Source organism: Ovis aries, chromosome 3 (assembly GCF_016772045.2).
Source record: "Ovis aries strain OAR_USU_Benz2616 breed Rambouillet chromosome 3, ARS-UI_Ramb_v3.0, whole genome shotgun sequence".
In the NCBI taxonomy this organism is placed as follows: Eukaryota; Metazoa; Chordata; class Mammalia; order Artiodactyla; family Bovidae; genus Ovis; species Ovis aries.
Window position 1 is genome coordinate 166,332,634 of NC_056056.1, and position 21,310 is coordinate 166,353,943.

General features: G+C 38.0%; 1 protein-coding gene across 8 annotated transcripts in view; it reads left to right on the forward strand.

Annotated features, from left to right (window-relative positions):
- The window catches only part of CFAP54 (cilia and flagella associated protein 54), a 330,206-nt gene that overhangs the window by 37,383 nt on the left and 271,513 nt on the right, over window positions 1–21,310 (forward strand). For all 8 annotated transcript variants that reach the window (XM_015094809.4, XM_060413069.1, XM_060413070.1 and 5 more), the window contains 8 exons: window positions 2,395–2,576; window positions 2,664–2,820; window positions 3,892–3,977; window positions 5,479–5,613; window positions 7,045–7,195; window positions 11,594–11,670; window positions 18,874–19,002; window positions 19,349–19,475. In XM_015094809.4, coding sequence (XP_014950295.2) covers window positions 2,395–2,576; window positions 2,664–2,820; window positions 3,892–3,977; window positions 5,479–5,613; window positions 7,045–7,195; window positions 11,594–11,670; window positions 18,874–19,002; window positions 19,349–19,475 — 1,044 coding nt within the window. The remainder of the gene's footprint in view (window positions 1–2,394; window positions 2,577–2,663; window positions 2,821–3,891; window positions 3,978–5,478; window positions 5,614–7,044; window positions 7,196–11,593; window positions 11,671–18,873; window positions 19,003–19,348; window positions 19,476–21,310) is intronic.

Sequence of the window (21,310 nt, forward strand, 5' to 3'; positions counted from 1 at the left end):
TGTTTTATTTTGTATTTTTGGTTTGCTAAGAGCTTTTAATTCTGAATAGTTGTTGAATTTTATTAAAACCTTTTTCTGTTTTTTTTTTTTTTTGAGATTTATTGAGTTCATCAAATGGATGAACTTTTTTCTGAGTTACAGTGATTACTTATATAATCTGTAACCACTCCGTATTCACTGCATATTTTTGGAATAATCTTAATCTGGAGGTGAAAATTATTCTTTTGATATATTTCTTGGTTTTCTTCCTAGTGGCTAGTGTTTCTGTTAATGAGATTTCTTTTTTACAAAGTCCTTTTTGGATTTTCCTCTCAAGGTCATGTTGGCCTCAAACAAAAGTTGAGCTTTCTGCCCTCTTTTTCTATTATCTGGAAGAGTTTTTGTCAGATTGGTGTTATTTCTTTCTGAAAGTTTGAATTTGCTGGTGAAGGCATTTGGTCCTGGAATTTTTTCTATGGAAATGTTTTTAGCTATGGATTCCATTTCTTCTATAGATATAAAATTATTTAGAATTTCATTTTCTTTAAAAAAATCTTGTTTGGTAAATACTACTTTGATTTTGTCTATATTTTCAAATTTTCATAGAATAGTTTATGACATCATCATCACCTTCTGTGTGTGCTAAGTCGCTCCAGACGTGTCTGACTCTTTGCACCCCAAGCACTGTAACCCGCCAGGTTCCTCTGTCTGTGGGATTCTCCAGGCAAGAATACTGGAGTGGGTTGCCTTGCTGTCCTCTGATCTTCCTTACCCAGGGGTCGAACCCACGTCTCCTCTGTCTCCTGCATTGGCAGGTGGATTCTTTACCATTAGCACCACCTGGAAAGCCCTGTCATCTTCTAAGTGAGCTTAAAGATGTGCATATGTGTGCATGTGTGTGCCTGTCTGAGGGCAAGGAGCCTCTGTACTGCAGTTCGGTCTCATCTTTTCTTCACGAGGAAGAAAAAAGGAGAATTCCTTTGACTTGCCTCACCCACACCTGAAAATTTACCTTCATCTGTACCTTTCCTTTCCACTGTCTCTCACTGAAATGGAAGGGATGTTCTTCCTCCTCCCCTTGAGGTCTTTGGACCATATCTCTGCAAATTGCCCCTTCATCCCTATCCAACTTCCTCCCCGAATTTCTTCCTCTTGTTAGAGACAGATTTGTTGAAGGAATTGCCTATGTTCACTGTCCCATATTCTTCCCCTCCTACTTATACTTGGCAGTCTGCTGTCATGGACAGAGAATGTCGTGGACAACTTCCTTATTGTTCAGTTGAAAGTCAGTGCTTTTCCTCCCTTTGCTTTCTGTAGTTGTTGTTGTTGACACCTTCTTTCTCTTTAAATACTCTCCTTTGCAGCCTTTTTTCCCACCTGCCCTTCTCTTACTTGTTGGGGGTCTTTGCTCTTCTATTTTTGGCAGCCTTCCATTGCTCACAGCTGATCCACTTACAGTGCCTATGTGATGACTCTGAAGCTATGTCCCTATTTTAGGTCTCTTTTCTGAGCTCCTAGTCTGTATATCTCACTGTGTATTTTGCTAGTTAACTCTTGCTAATTCTCTATTTTTGAGATTCCACATTCCTTCCTCTGGGTGGTCTTTCCTGACCGAACCTCCTACCCCACACCTAGGTTTGAGGCCCTTCTTATTTGTCCCCAGAGCATCCTGTGTTTGCCTACTAGGTTTTTAAAAAATTTATTAAAAAATATTTTTATTGATTTTATATTTTATTTTTATATTGAAAGAAAGTGAAAGCCACTCAGTTGTGTCTGACTCTTTGTGACCCCGTGGGCTATAGAGTCCATGGAATTCTCCAGGCCAGAATACTGGAGTGGGTAGCCTTTCCCTTCTCCAGGGGATCTTCCCAACCCAGGGATTGAACCCAGGTCTCCTGCATTGCAGGTGGATTCTTTACCATCTGAGCCAAAAGGGAAGTCTAAGAATACTGGAGTGGGTAGCCTACCCCTTCTGCAGGGTATCTTCCTGATCCAGGAATTGAATTTTTAAATTATGTTTTATTTATTCAGTGTGTTTTTGGCTGCTGTGCAGTGTGTGGGATCTTAGTTCCCAGACCAGGGATCAAACCTGAGCCCCCTGAAGTAGAGGCACAGAGATTTTTTTTTTCTTTTAAAAAACTTTATTATGACAATTTCCAAACACAACCAAAAGTAGAATGTACAATAAACCCTGTGTATCTATCACTGGAGGCACAGAATCTTAACCACTGGACCACCAGAGACGTCCTTGCCCATTGCGATTTCGTGTTTTCCCCGCCAGAGTGTGAGCTCTGTGAAGGTGGGAGTTGTGTTTGCTTTTTTCCCTCATTGTTTCCTGAGTGCCTGGCAATGTCTGATATTTAATGTTTAGTAAACATTTCTTTGCATGACTGACCCCTCTCTTTTCTTTTCTAGTGTCAAATATTGGTGCAGATGGGATACTTGATTTTCCAAAAGCACATCTTCTAGAACTTATTATAAAAAGGAAGAATCTTATTTCTGTGAATGCTGCTGTGAAATTTATAAAATTAGCTTTTATGTATGAGGAATGGAGTTTATTTGAATCTGCAGCTGGGCAGCTCCTTGATTTTCTCCAGGTAATACATGCAAAACAATTGCTTTGTTTTTATGGTATTAACATGATGTTGAAGTGCTAATTAATTTATGAGATATACTTTTCTTAGAGGCAGGATGACCCAGAGTCAAAGAAAGTGGAAAAGGATTTAATTCTTCTTGTTGCGATAGAACCTTTGATCAATGTAAAGAGAAACAAAGGTTTGATTTTTCCTTTTGACAACTACAAAGAAGGTCAAGTCTATGTAAAAAAAATTGCTGCTCACGGTGAGTGTTTATTTGCCTCTTTGAAAACTTAAGATGACTTTATATGCTCTCTATAGGTGAAATGAGAGAAAGAATATTCAAGGTAGAGGGAGCAGAAGTGTAAAGGCCCTGAAGTGAGAGTGTGCTTGGTTGTTGAAGGAATAGCAAGGAGGCACATGTGGCTGCAGTGTTCTGGTGGTGGTGCTGGTCTTTGAGAATGTGGTAGGAACTGAGGTCAGAGAAATAGCTGGGTGCCTGATCTTGCAGGTTCCTAGGCCTTGTACAGATGCTGGATTTTATTTATTTACTTAAAATTTTTTTTGTTGTTGTTCACACTATGGGGCATGCGGAATCTTAGTTTACTGATCAAACTCACACTGCCTGCGCTGGAGGCACAGAGCTTTAACCACTGGACCACCAGGGAAGTCCCTGGATTTTTCTGTTGCAACATGATTTTGGGTAGAAAAATGAGGCTCTATTTTAGCTGCTGCCTTGTTAATGAGAGGTCAGCAGGGCACTGAATCAGAGGTATCAGTTGACTTTGGCAAGGAAAAGTTTGCTGGTCTCCTGTCTCTTTCCAGTATGCAGAGTTTTCCATTCTAAAACTCAGTTTTAGGAGTTACTATGTATATAAATGAACATCTGCAGCCTCTGTCTTTTAGAGAATTATTTAATCTCATGTTTTATGTTTTATCACATGCTTAAGGCATTGCATGGCTGCTCAATTGTGGTAAATAATTTGTACCAAGTAATGATGCTTTTTTTTTCTTCTAGTGGTTTCTGAATAGATATCTTTGTTATTTTTATTTCAACAGTCACAGATGTTTTAATATTACAAACCTTCTCAATTCCATTATGGACATAGTTGGTATACAGATCATAGATAATGAAAATGATAATAGTCCATTTCAATTGAATTAAAGCCTACTTAGATTAGTTTTCAAATGGAAGCATTGAAAGTCTTATTGACATATTTGTCCAGATATCATTTTTGCTATTTTTGGATAATTTCTATGTTTCTATGCATTTTCTACTTGAAATTTTGTAACTTTTTTTTTTTTTTGCTTCATTTCCTGTACTTTATAAATTGAGATACTTGTGCGAAGTCTTGTGGATACTCAGAAGACGTTTTCCATTTGGCGACAACCTTGTATTCCTGTGTCTGTGACTCTCCGCAGGTGAAAAAGTTATTTTGGACAATTTGTAATAGTGTCAAAAGAGGCTCTTCTCCGTAATTTAAAGCCATATTTAAAAATCACAGTAATTTCACCTTGCTGAAATTCTATACTGTTCAGTAATTAGAATAAGACAAGAGTACTGGAGTGGGGTGCCATCGCCTTCTCCATGATGTCTTAGTTCAGTTCAATTCAAAAAGCATTTATTGAACTCTGTTATGTTCCCAAGCACTGTACTAAGGTACCGTGTGTACAAAATAAGTCTTAGAGCTGCCCCGAAGGAGCTCAAGGTTGGATATATTTTAATCATAAACTTAGTCTCTTTCTAGTTCAGCTATAATGAGCAACTTTATTTTCCTTTTGAAAAGAGCCAAAGTAACTGAACCAAGAGGAGATATACTCATGTTGGGTCATCTGTTGATATCCAGTGTGACGTTCTGTTTAGTTCCATCATGTCTCTCTTCCTCTCCTTATCTTTTCCCAGCTCTACTCTCCTTCTCCCCTTACTAGTTTCTCCACTCCCTGCCCATTCTTTGTTATTTTAAACCAGAGATTTTAAAAAGAAAGAAGTATACACTCCAAATCTGGATTGAAGTGATTGGCTTACATAACTTAAAAATATTTGGAACTTTTCTTTCCAAGAGAAGTCAAGTGACTTAGAGCAGTAAAGACTACTCTAGATAGAGCTAGACTGCTTATGTTTGAATCCAGCCTCTGCTATTTTATTTTATCTTAGGGAAAACCACAAAATTTGCTTGTGCTTCAATCTGCCTCATCTATAAAGTGAGGATGGTTGTAGCAGTATTCACTTCATAGGTTGTTGTGAGGATTCAATGAGTTGGTCTATATTTTAGTCCATTTGAGTTTCCATAATAAAGATACCATACACTGGTTGGCTTAAACAACATTTATTTATTATGGTTTTGGAGGCTGAGGAATTACATCGAGGCATCATCTACCTCCTGGTTCAGAAATGCTTTCCTCTTGCTGTGCCCTCACTTGACAGAAAGGAGTGTCTCATTCTCTTTCTGGGGCTTCTTTTATAAAGACACTATTCTAATTCATGAGGGCTCCATCCTTTTTTTTTTTTTTGAGGGCTCCATCCTTATACTTCCCAGTGTGTGTGTTAGTTGCTTGGTTGTGTCTGACTCTTTGAGACCCTATGGACTATAGCCCACCAGGCTCTTCTGTCCATAGAATTCTTCAGACAAGAATACTGGAGTAGGTCACCATTTCCTTCTCCAGGAGATCTTCCCAACCCAGGGACTGAACCTGGGTCTCTTGTATTGCAGGAAGATTCTTTACCATCTGAGCCACCTGAGCACCTCCTAATACTATCACTTCTGGAGTTAGGAATTCAACATAGGAATTTTGAGTGGCCATTCAGTTCAGTGCAGTATGTATGAAGCTCTGAGAATGTTGTCTGGCACACATTAAATGTCATATGTCCATATCTATATATCTTATCGTTCTTATTGATTTACTTTACCACTTTTGCTTTCAGAATGCTCAGCCGGATAAGGAAATCGTTGTGGACATGATAATGTTCCTGTGGCAGAAATGCAAATTAGGAATGCAGCGGGTCACTGTGTCCAAGAATGACTACGCAAAGTTTACCCAGAAGATCAGTACTAATAAAGTAGTTTTTGTTTCCCTTCATACGCTTTTTGTTATTGCTAATTTCATTTGTGATGCACATTTCAAATCTAAATTTTCCCTACTTACCCACCTGCATAATTACTATTCTTTAAATGTGGTAATGAGGGAACCTTTCCTTTAAGTGTATTCCCTGTACTTCTGCTCCAGCTTAGCTTTGGGAAACAGGGAGGTGTTTCAGTTTTTTCAGGGAGGAATAAATATGGTATGTTTAAAGGTTATGTGAACTTGAATAAATTCATTAAGAAAGTGAATAATAGAAAACAAATAGATAAGGCATTTTAGCTCCCTGGTAGCTCAGACAATAAAGCGTCTGCCTACAGTGTGGAAGACCCGGGTTTGATCCCTGGGTTGGGAAGATCTGCTGGAGAAGGGAATGGCAACCGACTCCAGTATTCATGCCTGGAAAATCCCATGGACCGAGGAGCCTGGTAGGCTACAGTCCATGGGGTTGCAAAGAGTCGGACATGACTGAACGACTTTGCATTTCACTTTCTGTAATAATACTCTATTTAGACTAAAGAGCTCTCTTATGGAAAGGAAAAAGTGGAGCAGGTCAATATTATAACCTAGAAACTTAGAAGAGAGTATTTTAATGATAACTCAGTCTTCTGTGATTCTGAAGCCTCCTAAGATTAGCTATATTAGGATGCATAGACGTAATTTTATCATATACTCTAATGAAACAATGATCTAGGTGCATAAATGTTGTTTTCCCATTTTAACTCCCAAAGTGTGATGGCTAATTTTATGTGCTAAGCTTTGAGATTATAGGCGTGAAAAACAGCTTCTAAGGCACCCAGTGTAGAGCCTGAAACACCTACTTCCCCCTCACTATTTGGGAGGATTTTGATAGTGATAGCCACTGCTGCTTTTTGAAGAGAGAATGACAATTTTGAGGATACAGATAATCTTCATTGATACATAAAAAAGTCAGATGATAATTTTCTGTTATAGCTATAGATATGCAGACTACAAGCTAAATAATTCTTCTTCATGAATATGTATAAACAGTGATCATTAACTGTCATCTTATTAGGATTATTGATTTTCTATTACTTATAATTAAGATCCACTGATAAAAAGGTGTTAGTCACTCAGTCATGTCCAACTCTTTGTGACCCCATGCACTGTAGCCTGCCAGATTCTTCTGTCCATGGGATCCTCCAGGCAAGAAACTGGGGTAGGTTGCCATTCCCTTCTCCAGGGGATCTTCCTGACCCAGGGATCAAACCCAGGTCTCCTGCATTTCAGACGGATTCTTTACCATCTCAGTCACCAAGGAAGCTAGTACCTGTGTAACATTATATTAGAAGGTGGTGATTTCAAGGAAGTACTCAATTTTATAAAATGTGACTCTTTCTACAATGTAGTACACTTTCAATTGATTTTACTGTGTATTTTCTCTTTTTAGTGGATTTATCTTCTGTGGCAGATAAATGAAATCATTCACTGCTGTAAGATGGAAGACATTGACGTTGTGATGGTGGCAGAGATCACGTTACGATTAAGTGAAATATTGGAGTCTTTAGGAAACCCAAGAAGAAAATTTAAAAAATTTCTAGGTAAGATATTGAATTAAAAGGCATGAGGTTATTAATGTGTATATATGAATATATAAGCACAAATTGTAATACTGTTTAACATCCTTTAATGGAAATCAGACATTTCAGTATTGTGCTTCATCAATGATTTATAATCAAAGATAGAAGTAATATAGATTCAACCAAGTTCATGTTAAAAAGTTATATGCTTTCTGGTTCAGTGGCAGATGAAAATCTTTGCGTCTTCTCACTCATATATTTCCCTTCTCTGTCCCTCATTGTCCACCTACACCACTCGCCCTCCGTCCCCATTCTTCCTTTTTTCTTTCCTCTCCTCCTTTTAATCCTACTTCCTCCTCTTCCATTTCCTGCTACAGTGTATACTTCTTGAAGGAAGAGAACGTATTCTGGTCACCATAATTCTTGACGCCATCATGCTGCCTGCCACAGAGGAAGAGCTGGAATGAGTGGATCCATGTCCTTCTACCTTTTGTCTCCTTTTACAGTCTCTTCTCTCTTGATTCCCTCCTTTGAAAATTCTTCTTTCTTCCTTTGTCCTGTTTCTTCTTTTCTTTTTCCTTTTTATCTTCTTCCTCTTTTTGCCCCCCTTTCTCACTCATTCTCCTCTTCTCCCGCTCCAGTCCCTTCCTGCCACTATTCTGTTCTCCTTCTGGGAGGTGCCTTCTCTCAGAGGATGCTTTGACCTCCTCATTCTTTCTTCTGCCTGTGATTGAACCCCAGAGTTGTCTGTGTCATCAGGTAACTTACATACAGAAAATAAGGTAGAGGAGCATAGGGGTGCCTGCTTTCCTGTCTTACCCCTCTTATAGTGTGTGTGTGCCATCTGAGGGATTCAGTAATAAAATAGTTATTGTAATAATTGTTCTCCCAGAGATTCGCTAATCTGGCACTCCATTTGTTGAGCTCAGCTTTGCAGATTGAATTAGATGACTATGGTTCTCAAAGTTTGGTTGATATAAGTATCACTTGGAAACTTGTTAAAAATACAAGGCTCAGTTCTATTGCACCTCAGTTAGTATGGACCTTTCTAGTCTTGATTAGCTTACCAGGTGATTTTGATACACTTACAAGTTTGAGGACCACTGGTTAGAGTTCTCTGGCTAACTAATACTTTCGATGACTTGAAGTCTTATTTTTTTCTAACTTTATAGTTTTTATTTTGTATTGGGGTGTAGCCAATGAACAATATTGTGGTAGTTTTAGGTGAACAGTGAAGGGACTCAGTCATGCATATACATATATCCATTCTCCTCCAAACCCCCCTCCCATCCAAACTGGCACATAACATTGAGTAGAGTTCTATGTACTATGTAATAGGTCCTTGTTGCTTATCCATTTTGAATATAGCAGTGTGTACATGACCTTCCCAAGCTTCCTAACTATCCCTTCCCTGCCCCAGGAACCATAAGTGCATTTTCTAAGTTTGTGAGTCTTTTTCTTTTTGTAAGTAAGTTCATTTGTGTCATTTCTTTTTAGATTCCACATATAAGTGGTATCATGTGATATTGCTCTTTCTCTGTCTTGAAGTCATACTTTTTGACATATCCTGCCTTAAAATATTTTTCCTTTTTAAAATTTTTATTATGTAGAATTTCAAATAGAGACATGAAATAAGTCACTGAGTACTCATCATCCAGTACCAGTAATTATGAACATTTTGCCAACCTTATTTATTCTCTCTTGGCAACACTTTCTTTTTTTCCTGGAGAGTTTTAAGGCAGACAGCATGTCATTCACCAACAAATACCTCAGCATATACATATACGTGTGTGTGTGTTGGTCTATCTAACAGAAGGTTTTTTTTCTTTTTACACAACCACAATGCTATTAATACATCATACCTTACGAAATTAGCAAACATTCCTATGCCCCTGATTGTATTAAAATCTCTTAAGTTGGTTTGTTTCAATCAGGATCCAGTTGAGCCCATACATTTTATTTTCCATCATGTCTCTTAAATCTCTCTCTGTAACCTATAGTCCTCCTGTCCTTACTCCTGAAGAAACTGAATCGTCTCCCTGTAAGATTTGCCACATGCTGGACTTGGCTATTTGCGTCCTTATGGTGCTAACTTTTTTCTATACCTGGTAGTTAGAGCTATCAGGTTGGTATATTCAGGTGATACATTTTCAAAAAGTTTTCTTGTCAATCTTGTTTTTTTTGGCAAGCCTACTTCATGCATACTCCCTATTGCATTGAGTCAGGAAGTATGTAATGCCTGATTGTCTCACTTGTTATGATACAAAGATTTACCAGCGAGTTCAGGTGTTGTCACCTTGACCTTTTTCCTGGATTGGTTTCCCCAGAAGCAGATTATGAGACAAAGAGCTGAGTGTAGCAGTTTATTTGGACTGCTATCCAGGGAAGCAGGGTGGTGGGGTGAAGCGGGGCAGAAGGAAAGGAAGCCAGTAGAGGGTACTGGAAGTTCATGAGAAGGCTGCTGTTGTGGGTATAGGGCTTAGTCCCACAAGGGGCTTCCAGAAGACTGTATAGAATGTGCCTTAAAGAGCTGGGAGGCTGGGGTGTTTGTCTGACCTTTATCTGTCATTGGTTGAAGGCTACTGGAGTAGGGGTGGAGGGAAGCCAGAGGGGCTTCTGACTTCTATCATCTCATCCGTAGGTATTCTGTTGATTTCTTAAGCTATTTGGTTAATCTGGTTATTTTTAATCTTATGGTAGATACTATATTTGCTACTAATATTTTATAAAAGTAACTTGAAGCCTTAGATGATCTGTTCTTCCAGGGAAGATTTATGTTTGCTTTTGCCAGATACATGAAGGCACTGCAACTTCAGGTTCCCATTAATCCACTTTGAGATATTAAGATAATTTAAAGCTGAAGTGAAGTGAAGTGAAGTCGCTCAGCTGTGTCCAACTCTTTGCGACCCCATGGACTGTAGCCTACCAGGCTCCATCCATGAGATTTTCCAGGCAAGAATACTGGAGTGGGTTGTCATTTCCTTCTCCAGAGGATCTTCCCGACCCAGGGATCGAACCCGGGTCTCCCACATTGCAGGCAGACGCTTTACCGTCTGAGCCACCAGGGAAGCAAAAGATGCTCTTTATTCAGTCTATTTTCAGTTACTCTGACTCTTAGGATGTAGCCCCTTCTGGCTTTTCACCCTTGGTGGGCCCTGGATACCAATCTCTGTTGCTTTAGCTCCTCAAGGCTGTCAAAGCACCATTCAGCTTCTCAGCTTACCTTTCCAGGACTGACAAAAATCTTCGGAGGGAAAAGTAGCTCGAAGGACATTCTCTAGGCCCTGGGCTCGCTTCCCAAGATCGAGAGGACACTCTCTTTCCAAGATACTGGCTCTGTACTGATATTTTCATTATTTTCTTAACTTGCAGAAAAAACACAAAAACAACCCTGTATTTTTCCAGCTTTTCCAGCCAGGGGAATGTTTCCAGAATATCTGTTACTAGAACCAAAAAGTCTAATGATTACTTTTAGAAAAAAAATGTCTATTCTTATTAAATTTATTGTTTTGTTTACTTTGGGGAGACTAATGTTTTATTGTATTTTATATTCTTTAATTATGGATGGGCTTCATACAACTGATTATACTGATCCTTTGTTAAAATATTTGATTTCTAAAGAACTAATCAATATTAGAGCATGATCCATTTGTAAATTTGAAAACATCTACATTTATGTTCCAAGCAGTTGTCCCCATTTAGATATGTAAATTTTAATTTTTCCAACAATGTTACTCTCATCATCTTATCGGCATGTAAAACACAAAGTACAAGTCATTCTTTTTAAGTTAATTATGATAATCTGCTTCAAGATGTTTATTAATATTAGTCTATTAAATAATTCATTGTTTAATTGGAATTATTGAAAAATTTTTAGACCGGGAAATTAGCATTGTCATATACATTTTTATTATTTGTATCCCTTTAATTAAAGCCAGACTTCTCTGACATTTGTCTAAATTTACTGTTATTTTATGAATGCTTTTCAATGGATTTTGCATAGAATATACAGAAAGACAATCTCTTTACCATAATATTACCTTGCTGATAATCAAGATTTTTGAATTGGTTTGTTGTATTACAAAATGCTCTTAATTTTATAAAGACAAAATATAACTAGCTGGAAGAAATAATTTGGTATGCAACTTCTAAGTGTTGAATCATTTCTAAACTCATGAATAATTAAAAAGATAACTAATTTAGCATAATTTTTTTTTATGATTATGATTCACTGTTAATTCCCAGTTTTTTCTTTCATCCTTTTATTTCCTTTGGTCCTTTTTCTCTCCATTTCTTTCTCTCCTACTCACTCCTTCTCTTCTTCCTATTTTTCTTCTCCTTTATTCTTTTTTTCCTGAACTCTCTCCTTCTTTCCCCTGCTTCCTTTCCTCCCTCCCTCCCTTTCTGTCTGTTTTTCAGATGTATCTTTAAGGAAAGGGACTAGTGAAACCTTTGGGGCTCCAAAAGGGAGCATAGATATTCTTCCAATAATAAAGGTAAGGTACTGCAAAATATTTTAGAAAATACAGTTAAAAACATTTAATTTTAAATGTTTTAAAATTAAACTTTTAAAAATACTATTATATCTGTAAATGTATAATGGTAATTTTGAGTATTTAATATCTGAGAAATTATGGTTTCTATATACATAGAGAACTATAGGAATATTTTTCTACCTTTTGTTTTTACTTTAGAAAAAAATCCAATCAGCTTCAAAAATAAGCTAGATAAAGGGTCTTAGAAGGAGTTATAGTTATATTACTATTGATATTTTGAATGTTGTATTTCATAGACTCACAGAGCAAGGACGTCCTACTTAGCACTTACCTGCTTTATGAGTCCATGAGTTACAACATTTAAAAAAGTAGCTCACTTTTTATCTTAGTGCTGTGTTTGTGAGGTTGATTTGTATAGTCACAGTGATCATTTTTACTACTACATTCTGTTGGATCAAGGTTGCACAGCTAAGTGGATTTGAAGTTAGAGTGTTTCCTTCAAAGTTCAGGCATTTAGTGACTATGCTATGCTGTCCATTGATTTAAAAAAAGAGTGGTCTTCAGACTACTTGTATAAAATATACTTTTTTTTCTTTTTTAATTATTTAAATTTTTTTTTACTTTACAATACTGTATTGGTTTTGCCATACATTAACATGAATCTACCACAGGTGCACATGAGTTCCCAGCCCTGAACCCTCTCTCACCTCCCTCCCCATATCATCTGTCTGGGTCATCCCAGTGCACCACCCCCAAGCATCCCGTATCCTGTATCGAACCTAGACTAGCGATTCGTCTCTTACGTGATAGTATACATGTTTCAGTGCCACCCTCCCAAATCATCCCACCCTCTCCCTATCCCACAGATTCCAAAAGTCTGCTCTTTACATCTGTGTCTCCCTTGCCGTCCCGCACACAGGGCCATCACTACCATCCCTCTAAACTCCATATATATGTGTTAGTATACTGTATTGCTGTTTTTCTTTCTGGCTTACTTCACTCTGTATAATTGGCTCCAGTTTCATCCACCTCATGAGAACTGATTCAAATGAATTCTTTTTTATGGCTGAGTAATACTCCATTATGTATATGTACCACAGTTTTCTTATCCATTCATCTACTGATGGGCATCTAGGTTGCTTCCATGTCCTGGCTATTATAAACAGTGCTGCGATGAACATTGGGGTACATGTGTCTCTTTCAATTCTGGTTTCCTTGGTGTGTATGCCCAGCAGTGGGATTGCTGGGTCATAAAGCAGTTCTATTTGCAATTTTTAAAGGAATCTCCACACTGTTCTCCATAGTGGCTGTACTAGTTTGCGTTCCCACCAACAGTGTAAGAGGGTTCCCTTTTCTCCACACCCTCTCCAGCATTTATTGCTTGCAGATTTTTGGATTGCAGCCATTCTGACTGGTGTGAAATGGTACTTTATTGTGGTCTTGAATTGCATTTCTCTGATAATGAGTGATGTTGAGCATCTTTTCATGTGTTTTTAGCCATCCGTATGTCTTCTTTGGAGAAATGTCTATTTAGTTCTTTGGCCCATTGTTTGATTGGGTCATTTATTTTTCTGGAATTGAGTTGCATAAGTTGCTTGTATATTTTTGAGATTGGTTGTTTGTCAGTTGCTTCATTTGCTATTATTTTCTCCCATTCCGAAGGCTGTCTTTTCACCTTGCTTAGAGTTTCCTTTGTTGTGCAGAGCTTTTAATTTTAATTAGACACCATTTGTTTATTTTTGCTTTTATTTCCAGTATTCTGGGAGGTGGATCATAGAAGATCCTGCTGTGATTTATGTCGGAGAGTGTTTTGCCTATGTTCTCCTCTAGGAGTTTTATAGTTTCTGGTCTTACATTTAAATCTTTAATCCATTTTGAGTTTATTTTTGTGTATGGTGTTAGAAAGTGTTCTAGTTTCATTCTTTTACAAGTGGTTGACCAGTTTTCCCAGCACCACCTGTTAAAGAGATTGTCTTTAATCCATTGTATATTCTTGCCTCCTTTGTCAAAGATAAGGTGTCCATAGGTGTGTGGATTTATCTCTGGGCTTTCTATTTTGTTCCATTGATCTATATTTCTGTCTGTCTGTATTAAAAAATATACTTTTTTAATACAAAAAATGCAAGTGCTAAGAAACTGGGTATAAATCAAATATCATAAGTATATCAGAACTTTCTTGAATATTATATTCATCTCTAATAAAAGGCTTCACAGAATGCAGTTTTGAGTTTTCTATGCTGCATTGTGTCTTTAGAGTTGAGAAATTTGAAACTGACAACAGAAGATGTTTGAACTATGTAAGAGATTGAGGGGACATAAGAGCTGTCTGCCAGTGGCTTTTCCAGGGATCATTTGCAGTGCTTATTAAATACGTAGCTTCCTATTTTCCATTTTGGACATAGTGAATCATAATTTCAGGTGTGAGGGTCTCAAAAGTTTGTAATTCAGGTGTGAGGCTCTTAAAAATTTGCCAGATAGATTCTTAAGGAAACTAGAATTTAAGAATTACTTACTCAGTATACTGGCACTTATTCTGTGAGGCTTTGTACAGGAATAGGAGTACTAGTAGAGGTTACAAAGTACTAGATTTTGATTTGGATAGAAAAATTCTGGCCATTAAAGGCACTAAATGAAATGGATTTCTTAGAAAGTGACCATGAAGAAACTGAAAATCATTTATGAATTATTGCTACTGTTTTTAAATTAGAAAAATGCACCCTTTTCTTGATATAATTTATTTCCATCTGCTAGGAAATTGTCAAAATAAACATAGAAGTCTATGATGACTAGAGTGTGAATAGCACCTCTAAACTTGTGCCACACACTACCTGCTCAGCTGTATGGGGGTGTGCGGTATATGGAGTAAGGGTGATTCGCTGATATGGCCTAAGGGCATAGCAGTTGATATTGGGGGCCTTGGAGTTGAATTCTGACTTTAATGTTGACTATGTGATCTTAAATAAACTAATCTGTTTGAATGTGTGTCCTCCTTTGTAAGATGATAACAGTAATGTCTATTCTACTGGTAGGTTTTTTTTTTTTTTTTTTAGTCTTTTATTTTTTAAATTTTAAAATCTTTAATTCTTACATGCGTTCCCAAACATGAACCCCCCTCCCACGTCCCTCCCCATAACATCTCTCTGGGTCATCCCCATGCACCAGCCCCAAGCATGCTGCATCCTGCGTCAGACATAGACTGGTGATTCAATTCTTACATGACAGCATACATGTTAGAATGCCATTCTCCCAAATCATCCCACCCTCTCCCTCTCCCTCTGAGTCCAAAAGTCCGTTATACACATCTGTGTCTTTTTTCCTGACTTGCATACAGGGTCGTCATTGCCATCTTCCTAAATTCCATATATATGTGTTAGTATACTGTATTGGTGTTTTTCTTTCTGGCTTACTTCACTCTGTATAATCGGCTCCAGTTTCATCCGTCTCATCAGAACTGATTCAAATGAATTCTTTTTAACGGCTGAGTAATACTCCATTGTGTATATGTACCACAGCTTTCTTATCCATTCATCTGCTGAAAGCTTTACAGACAAGCAAAAGCTGAGAGAATTCAGCACCACCAAACCAGCTCTCCAACAAATTCTAAAGGATATTCTCTACACAGGAAACACGAAAAGGGTGTATAAACCCGAACCCCAAACAATAAAGTAAATGGTAACGGGATCATACATATCAATAATTACCTTAAACGTAAACGGGTTGAACGCCCCAACCAAAAGACAAAGACTGGCTGAATGGATACAAAACAAGACCCCTCTATATGCTGCTTACAAGAGACCCACCTCTACTGGTAGTTTTTAAGTGACTCAGTCCAAATGAGATGTTGGTAACATTGTGGCACATGGTAGCAACTCAGTTTTTGTCTTACATTTCACAAAGGGCACTGAATCTCAACCTAGAGTCTCAGAGCTGTTTGGAAGGGAGTGACGTGGGGAGAAGGAGTGAGAATGTATTGTAAGGAGCGCCCAAAATCCATATGCTCACCTAGCAGAGTCTGCAGGTGGGGTAAACTGTGTATCTTTCATGTTTGTTGTTAATGTTCAGTCCCTAAGTTGCAACCACATGGACTGCAGCACTTCAGCATTCCCTGTTTTTCACTATCTCCTGGGGTTTGCTCAGACTCATGTCCATTGAGCTGATGATGCCATGTCATCTAGCCATCTCATCCTCTATCGCTCCTGTTTACTCTTGTTCTCACTCTGTCCCAGCATCAGGGTCTTTTCTAATCAGTCAGCTCTTGGCATCAGGTGGCCAAGATATGATATCTTACATATACACATGCAACTATTTAAAAATTATATAGGGTACTATTGCAATTATAGTTTTGAAAATTTACTTTAAAGTTTTACTGAATTCATGGCTATTTTTCACAAATGGATTATAGTGTTAGTTGCTCAGTCATGTCCAACTCTTTGTGACCCCATGGACTGTAGCCCACCAGCCTCCTCTGTCCATGGAATTCTCCAGGCAAGAATACGAAAGTGGATAGCCATTCCCAACAGAGAATAATAAGTACCTCATAGGATTATGGTAATTTAAAAATTAGTCCACATAAAGCATTTAGCCTAGCACTTGGAACATATTTTAATTCAATATTAGCTGTAATGATATTACAGTATTAGCTGGGCTTCCCTTGTGGCTCAAATAGTAAAGAATCTGCCTGTAATGCAGGAGAATCAGGCTCAACCCCTGGGTTGGGAAGATTCCCGTGGAGAAGGAATTGGCAACCCACTTCAGTACTCTTGTCTGGAGAATTCTATGGACAGAGAATTCCATGGATAGGCAACAGTTCATGGGATTGCAAAGAGTTGGACATGACTGAGCAACTAACTTTCATTTTCACTAGCTGTAATATTGACAAAAGTGATGGTGGTGGTGATGATGATGCTAGAATGTGTGTGTGTTGGGGGGAGGTCTTTGAAACTTTTTGGTGTTAAAAGCTGTGCTTAGAGACTTCTGTTTGTGGCTAAATGGGAAACTAGATGACCTGAAAAAAGCTCTTGCTGCAAAATACCTGGAAATTTTGGAGAAAATTGAACAAATATCTTCAAGCACACCACAGAGTTCACAAGAAAGTAAGGTAAATCCCAGGGGCCAAAATAGAAAGGAGAACTGAAAACCAGAATGGTCAGTTTATGAATAGATGCTGTGCTAGGTTGTTGGTCTCAGTTACAAAGAAATTTAAATTAACCACCACCTAGGGAAAAGAGATGATGAGCCTTGAACACATGAGAGATGGGGCTTGGAACTCAGACTCACACATTTAGTTAGAGCCTACAAGACTTATCCTAGGAAAAGGTCAACTAGAAAAGTATCTGCCTATTCGGTAAGGAGGTTTCTCAGTTTGGGTATTGAGAACTGGAGTAAACATGAGAAAATCTCTCTTCCTGATAATTTGGGCCTGCCCTCATGTTGGTTTGTCATTCAAATTTACACTGCTTGGGTTGCTTAGGAAACTCTCGGAGCCTATGATTCTTTTTTAATTAAAAACTTTTATTGAAGTATAGTTGATTTATAATGTTGTTTATTTCTTCTCTACAGCGAAGTGATTCATTATGCATCTGTATTCTTTTCCATTATGTTTTATCAGGAGATATTGAGTATAGTTCCCTGTGCTGTATGGTAGGACCTTGTTTATGAACCTGTGATTCTTGAATGGAAATATCTAGCTATTTATATGTTGAATGGATATGTGTAATCAAATTATGTATATTCCAGAATGCAGGGAGGATTTAACACTAGAAATTCCATAATGCAATACACCACATTTGCAGATGAAAAGGAAAATATATGACCACATCATCAGATAAAGAGATGCAACAAAAGCATTTGACGAAATTCGACAATCACCTTTTAAAGAATAACTCTTAACAAGTTAGGAATAGAAGAGAACTTTTGTATCCCATAAAGGGTATCAACCAAGATACCCTTTAATGATGGTTACACCTATGGTAAAAGATTAAAGTGAAAGTGAAGTTGCTCAGTCGTGTCCGACTTTGCTACACCATGGACTGTAGCCTACCAGGATCCTCAGTCCATGGGATTTTCCAGGCAAGAATACTGGAGTGGGTTGCCATTTCCTTCTCCAGGGGATCTTCCTGACCCAGGGATCAAACCTGGGTCTCCCGCATTGTAGGCAGACGCTTTACCATCTGAGGTACCAAGGAAGCTGGTAGATGAAAAGTAATCCCTTTATCCTGATGTAAAAACTTAGATGTCTGTCATTCTTCTAATCAACATGCCCTAGGGGTCATAGCTGTGTGAAAAAAGACAAGCAGAAGAAAAGGTAGGCCTGTAAAGAAGTCTCAGACTAGTATAGTAACATTGCACACTTTTAGTAATAGCAGTCTAAAGGTCCATGGGGGGAAGAGTGGATAAGTGAATTGTGATGCAGTCCTCAGCATACTACCATTTCGTCCCAGCCATGAAGGTGAATCAGCTGCAGTGGCCTTGAACTAGAGTCAGCTGGTATCATTGCTATCCCCTTCCGTAATCAGCTTCACACTAGAGCGAGAAAGACCTGGAGCTACATTTCCCACCATCTCATTACCGTATGGTTTTAGGTTAGTCTTCCAATTATGGGTATTTGAACGAATTTGTTATACACAAGGGAAGAGAGAGTTCTTATACTGCAGAGGAGGATGCAAGAAGATAATTGATCAGCCTTGCTGAGCAAGCCCTTGCAGTTTGTTTGTTTCAGTGTGGTAGACACTTGAGATTGTCACCTGGCTCCTGGATTCTTAGCTTGCTGCATGCGGTAAAGTCATCCCTGGGAGCTCTCTTGATCTTTGCTCCCCTAGGGCTTCCAGCAGTGATGGACACTTCTAGTTCTGTCCATTAAATCCCCTTCTGCTTGGAATACTTAGAGTAGCTCTGTGTTCTTAACCAGACCCTGCCAGACACCCTGAGTTGTAGGAGAAGGTTTCAATGACATACGGTTGAGTAAAAAAAATGAACTGCAGAATTTTACAAGAGAATCAAAAACACACAAAGCTATATTGCATCTTGTTAGTGGACACATACATATGTACTAAAAATTTAAAAACATGCAAAAGAATGGAAACCAAATTCAAGGACAGTGGCTTCCTCGGGGAGGGGGTTTTGAATTACTGTGAAGTTTGGAAGTGTTGTATATGATTTTCCCTTAAATCTGAATTTTCTGTTTTGTTTATAAAATTACTTTAGAAAAAACCTGAAGAACAGTTATTTTTGGCCTATGAACTTCTTGACAGAGCCATTGGTGGCATAAATTTGAACTGCATGTTAACTGCTTTGCCAAATGGATCATCAGTGATTGACCATTGCTATGCCACGGTGAGAATGAGAAACTCTTACATTAGACTTGTTGTCCTTAACTAGGAAGCATGGGTAAGTAAAGAGTGATCTATGGTGGTTCCCCTCTCACAGACTGGAAATACATTCCTCTCCTCTCAGAAGAAATCAAGGAGGGTGAGGAGTCTTTGAACCTGTCATTGAAAGGCCATTGGTGAATGTGGAAAGTGGGTTAATTATTGTGTAAGCCAGATTTTAAAGGGTTGAGAAGTGATCATAACTTAAAGGCTAAGAATAAAATGATAACCTGAATAATAATAGGTAGAGCTATTTTTGTACATTTCAGTAACTATATTCCTTTTTAATTTTTGCTTCAATTCCACCGAAGCACAACCACTATGTAGATGGAGACATGTGCAAACCAGTCACACCGAATAATTTCATAATGGATTTGCATCTTGAACTAATTCAAGCCCAGCACCGAATAGCTGTTGTGCTTCTTGACCAGTTGCAAGGTAGTAGTCATCAAAGCAGATAACTTGTTCTGAATCTATTTTAAGACATGTTCAAGCATGGAATCAATTTGATTTGTAAATAATGTTCCTGTTGACTGGGTGTTTTTCAGATAAATTTGGTTGCTTTGTCTTTTCTTACTTCCCTGATTAATATCAATAGATTTCTTTCATTATTTCTTTACACCTTGCTTAGCAAATCAGTAAACTTCTGAAAAATTAAATTATTTGAATTATAGTAAATTATTGGTATTTTGTTAATTAAGCAAACATTTGTTGAAGTGAATATCAAGATCTGGGAACTGTTTTTAGGCTTGGTCCAAAAAAGACACAGCCCTTAATTTTGAGATCTAGATAAGTAAGCTAGCTATAACAGTCAAGGTTAATAAATGCAGTGGAAGTGGACTCAGAGTATTTGCTCTTGGCACACAGAAGAGTCTAACTGACAAGAAAGTCAGGGATGGCTTCCTGAAAGAGAAGAGAGTTGACCAGAAAGCTAGCAAATGCCTTCATGAAGAAAATTGAAACGGAGGCAGTCATTTTGAATGGAGAAAGCAACTTTTAGCAAGGTGGAAGCAATTATATGAAGTATAGAAACTGCTGGAGTTCTCTTATGGCTGCAGTAAAGAGTACACGTGGGAGACTGATACAACTAAGCCTAGAGGTAGATCACAGAGCTTGAAGGGTTAAAGGGTTTATATATTATCCTGAAGCTATTGAACTGACGTGAACTGAACTGAATTGAAAAATTTAGAAAGATATCTCTGACAGCAGTGTCAGGGGCCAGATGGGTGGGATTATGTCGCATCATATACACGGTTTGTTGTTCAGTCACTCAGTCATGTCCAGCTCTTTGCGACCCCATGGACCCCAGCATGCCAGGCTTCGCTTTCCTTCACCATCTCCCGGAGTTTGCTCAAACTCATGTCCATTGAGTTGGTGATGCTGTTCAACCATCTTGTCCTCTGTCATCCCCTTCTCCTCCTGCATTCACTCTTTCCCAGCATCAAGGTCTTTTCTAATGAGTCGGCTCTTCGCATCAGGTGGCCAGAATATTGGAGCTTCAGCTTCAGCATCAGTCCTTCCAGTGAATATTCAGGACTGATTTCCTTTAGGATTAACTGGTTTGAAAATAGATTTAATCAAATGCTGGTTAATTAAGTAATATTTGAGTGCAGATTTTTTTCTCCTCAGCTTTATTAAGATATTATTGACAATTACATTATGTAAGTTCAGGTGGACCATGTGCAGATCTGCTACACTAATACATTGTAAAATGATCATTGTTATAGCATTAGCTGACAACTCTAGCACATTACATAATTGCTGTTTCTACTTTTGTGGTGAGAATCACTTAACAACTTATAAATATATACTCCAGTGTTATTAACTATGATCCATGCTATATATTAGCTCCCCAGAGTTTATTCATCTTATGACTGGTAGTTTGTACCCTTTAACCAATATCTGTTTCTCTATTCCCTCAGCCCCTGGCAACCACCACTCTACTTTGTGTTTCTATCAGTTTGGCTTTTTTAGATTCCTTGTAAAAGTGATATTATCCAATATTTGTCTTTCTCTGTATAAGTATTTCACCTAGCATGATGCCCTCAAGTTTTATGCATGTTATTGCAACTGGCAGGATTTCCTTCTTTCTCATGACTGAATAATATTCCATTGTGCATGTGATATATATCTATATCTATCTACCTCTATATGTGCATCACATCTTCTTTCTACATTCATCCATTGATGGACACTTAGGTCATTGCGATATCTTTGTTGCCAAATCTTAGCTATTGTGAATAATGTTGCATTGAAAATGGGACCATAGCTAT